The sequence below is a fragment of the Biomphalaria glabrata genome, chromosome 6, assembly GCF_947242115.1.
Source record: "Biomphalaria glabrata chromosome 6, xgBioGlab47.1, whole genome shotgun sequence".
NCBI classification, from domain to species: Eukaryota; Metazoa; Mollusca; class Gastropoda; family Planorbidae; genus Biomphalaria; species Biomphalaria glabrata.
In genome coordinates, this window is record NC_074716.1 from 30,285,280 (window position 1) to 30,288,159 (window position 2,880).

The 2,880-nt window shown below is 36.4% G+C and overlaps 1 protein-coding gene across 1 annotated transcript; it reads right to left on the reverse strand.

Annotated features, from left to right (window-relative positions):
• Positions 1–835: 835 nt before the first annotated feature.
• Positions 836–2,662, reverse strand: LOC129926616 (uncharacterized). Its single transcript, XM_056031616.1, has 2 exons — positions 2,232–2,662; positions 836–1,237 (listed from the first exon to the last, which is right to left on the reverse strand). Exons 1-2 carry the CDS (start codon positions 2,562–2,564, stop codon positions 878–880), a joined length of 693 nt encoding a protein of 230 aa, XP_055887591.1. The 5' UTR covers positions 2,565–2,662; the 3' UTR covers positions 836–877.
• Between the last annotated feature and the right edge of the window lie 218 nt (positions 2,663–2,880).

The window sequence follows — 2,880 nt, forward strand, 5'->3', positions numbered from 1 at the left end:
TATTTCTGGTATTGAAAGCCAACTAAATGCATATTCTGAGGTATCTACAGTGCATTATTTTTCTATTAAAAAGTTTTATTTCAAAAACCTAATGTGCTATTCTTACTGACTTAGAACCTCCCGGGCCGTTCGGTGCATTTGCTGGCAAGCTGTTTCCACAAAAATCTGTCACTGGCAATGTCCGACGCCTCTTCCCACCTGCTCTGAGGACCTCCATGAATGTGTGGCGCCAAGTTGTACTAGGATGTCGTCTCAACTCTTATTATGCGTATTTCATTTTGTCGGAGAACATGTCCCGCAAACCTCATGTGACGCTCTGTCACAACCTTACTAAGGGGTCTACTCCCATTTCGGCATAGAAATTTCCTTGATTTAGACCCGATCTCTATAACTGACCCTTAAAATCCGTCTTAGCCATCTTTGTAGAACCACATTTAGTGCTTAGCCTATGGCATAGACCATAATTTAATCAATGAAAAAAAATTAATTAATTAGTCAATCAATTTCTGGTAATTAATTGCTCCGTTATATACCAACAAGGAGAATTAATTCTTCAATATTCAAAGATATGCTTAAATAATAAGGGCTTTGTTCCCTTAGATAATTGGACACGTTATTTCTCCGTAGCAGTTCTTGGATGAAGTTAAAACTTTAAACAATTATTTATTGTACCTAATAAATCATAAATCAACAAGTTAACCAATCGGTTCGTAATTAGTTTATTTAAGGGAAATAACGTCAACATTATTGAAAAATATAGTTGCAAGTACAGAGTTCTTCTCCTTAGATACCCTTTTGTTTTATTAAAAAATATTTATTTTTATATTTTGCTTGTTTTTTTGAAGTAAGCTTTATAAATAGTTTGCATATGAAAAATCTAAAAACTGATCTCATACAAGGCAATAGAACCGTGGACATGAAATGAATTCGCGTAATCATAGGGAATATAATTAGTGAAATTGCAGCAGTAGACACTGTTGACATAGATCAAATACAATAGGCTGGTGTGTAGTATAGCGATATCTAGCACAGTCCCTGCTTCAGAGATGACAGGTGAGGAGCAGCAGGGTTTGGTGCCGACCCAGTCCTGAGTAGTTTTTGCTTTTATCTGAATGTCTCTAGAGTTTTCAAACAAGAGCTTGAACAGCAAGACCACCTGCCCTTCCATTGTACCTTCTAACTGCGCATGAAACCATTTAGTGTCGTTGGTTGGAAGCAAAATTCCGTACATCTTAATCTAAAATAAAATAAAAGTAAATATATAAGCAAGTATCTCTACATAAGGAAACGTTCAATTTACTTTAAAAATAACTATAAAGTGCCTCGATAATATAAATTAAGATTTACATAATATTTATATCCTTATATTCCTTATATTCTAATGAAGAATAAATGGGGTTTGAATCTTAAGTGATGAACCAATATAAAGACGAAGAGAAATGGCATTAACACACAATAGCAGCACTAGAGCACAGTATCCATAGTTAGCTGATAAAAGCGAACGTGGTTCCCTGTTGATGGGAGCAATGTATCTCCCTGTCAGAGCTTATTTATTTTCACCATAGTTTAATTCACCATCTTTCAATAACAACTGTACTCTAGAGATGCCAGTATATATTAATGATATTTTTATTCAACTTCTGTTCTAACCATGGAGAGAAAGCATTACAGGGAGGGTCCTTGATTGCAGAAGGCATTAACACCAAAAGTAGAAAGAAGGGGAAAAATGCTGCCGCGTCTTGTAATTTCTAATACACAGCCTGCGACCGCAGCTGTGTGTCAGGGATCGGCCTATTTAGTCACACGAGAAGTTGCAAAGGCAGACAATGATTTACAGAGACGTAAAATGCCACAGGATAGGATTCTAACCAAGCAATGTGTGTAATTTGTTAATGAAAATAGAAAGTCTCTTATAGTTCTAAACTATGACCGCTGATGTTACGTGGCGGTTGCCAATTATTATTCCAGACGTAGATCCAGTGACTAGATCCAGTGACTAGATCCAACTGAAACAAGCGTTTTGTGAAATACGTTTTAATCGAACCAAATTTATATTTGAAATTGAATAATTCGACATCACAAACTTGAATTTTAAAATATATAATTCCACATAATACTTCGAGGATAAAGACATTAAACATTTGAAGAGGATGCTGGTACCAACAACTTTCTCCCATTTTAGACTAATACACATTTATTACATAAAATGCGAGAAAGTGAAAACCACATACCAGTATTTTGTGATCTCCGGTGACATATGAATGCGGCATGACGTCAAACAGCGAGGAATTTCTCAACCAGAACATTTTCTTGTTGACACTGACTGAGGTGACTTGACTTTGGAAACATTTACTACACAACTGGGCCATGCTGTCATAAGAAAACGCCACACAATCTGTGGTTGCTGAGCATCTCAAGGCGCATGCAAGTTCACTCGGTTCAACTAAGTCCTGACATCCATCAGGCTGCAGCTGGTAGCGTCTGAAACTCTTTTCTACCCAATCAGATCGAGCAAACTGGAAAGTTGTCCATGTCAGGATGAGCGTTGAGAGGAAATATTTCATGATTATCTGGAGACTCGTATCCAACAGATAAACTCATTCACTTGAATGATCGGCTCTTACATTCCTGTCAGTGATAACACCACCAAACTCTGTTGCAGTTTTACATCGATCTCTGTGTTGCTCTATTGATAAATCGCAATGAAGCCATAATCCATTCATTAACTTTTCATCATAGCAATTCTAAGCATTGGGTATTATGATGTTTCTTTGTGTTTAATTCAACCATTGCTGATTGTCTTGAATTTTAAGGGCTTTGAAAGTGTGAAAGTGTAAACAATTATGCTTACCTTGCATGTCAAAATTTGCAATACAATTT

Excerpts from the sequence above, each read along its gene's own strand:
- LOC129926616 (XM_056031616.1), bottom strand. The coding sequence starts at position 2,564 with ATGAAATATTTCCTCTCAACGCTCATCCTGACATGGACAACTTTCCAG. Across the intron at positions 1,238-2,231 it reads CCGGAGATCACAAAATACTG|ATTAAGATGTACGGAATTTT; the intron begins GTATGTGGTTTT and ends ATTTTATTTTAG.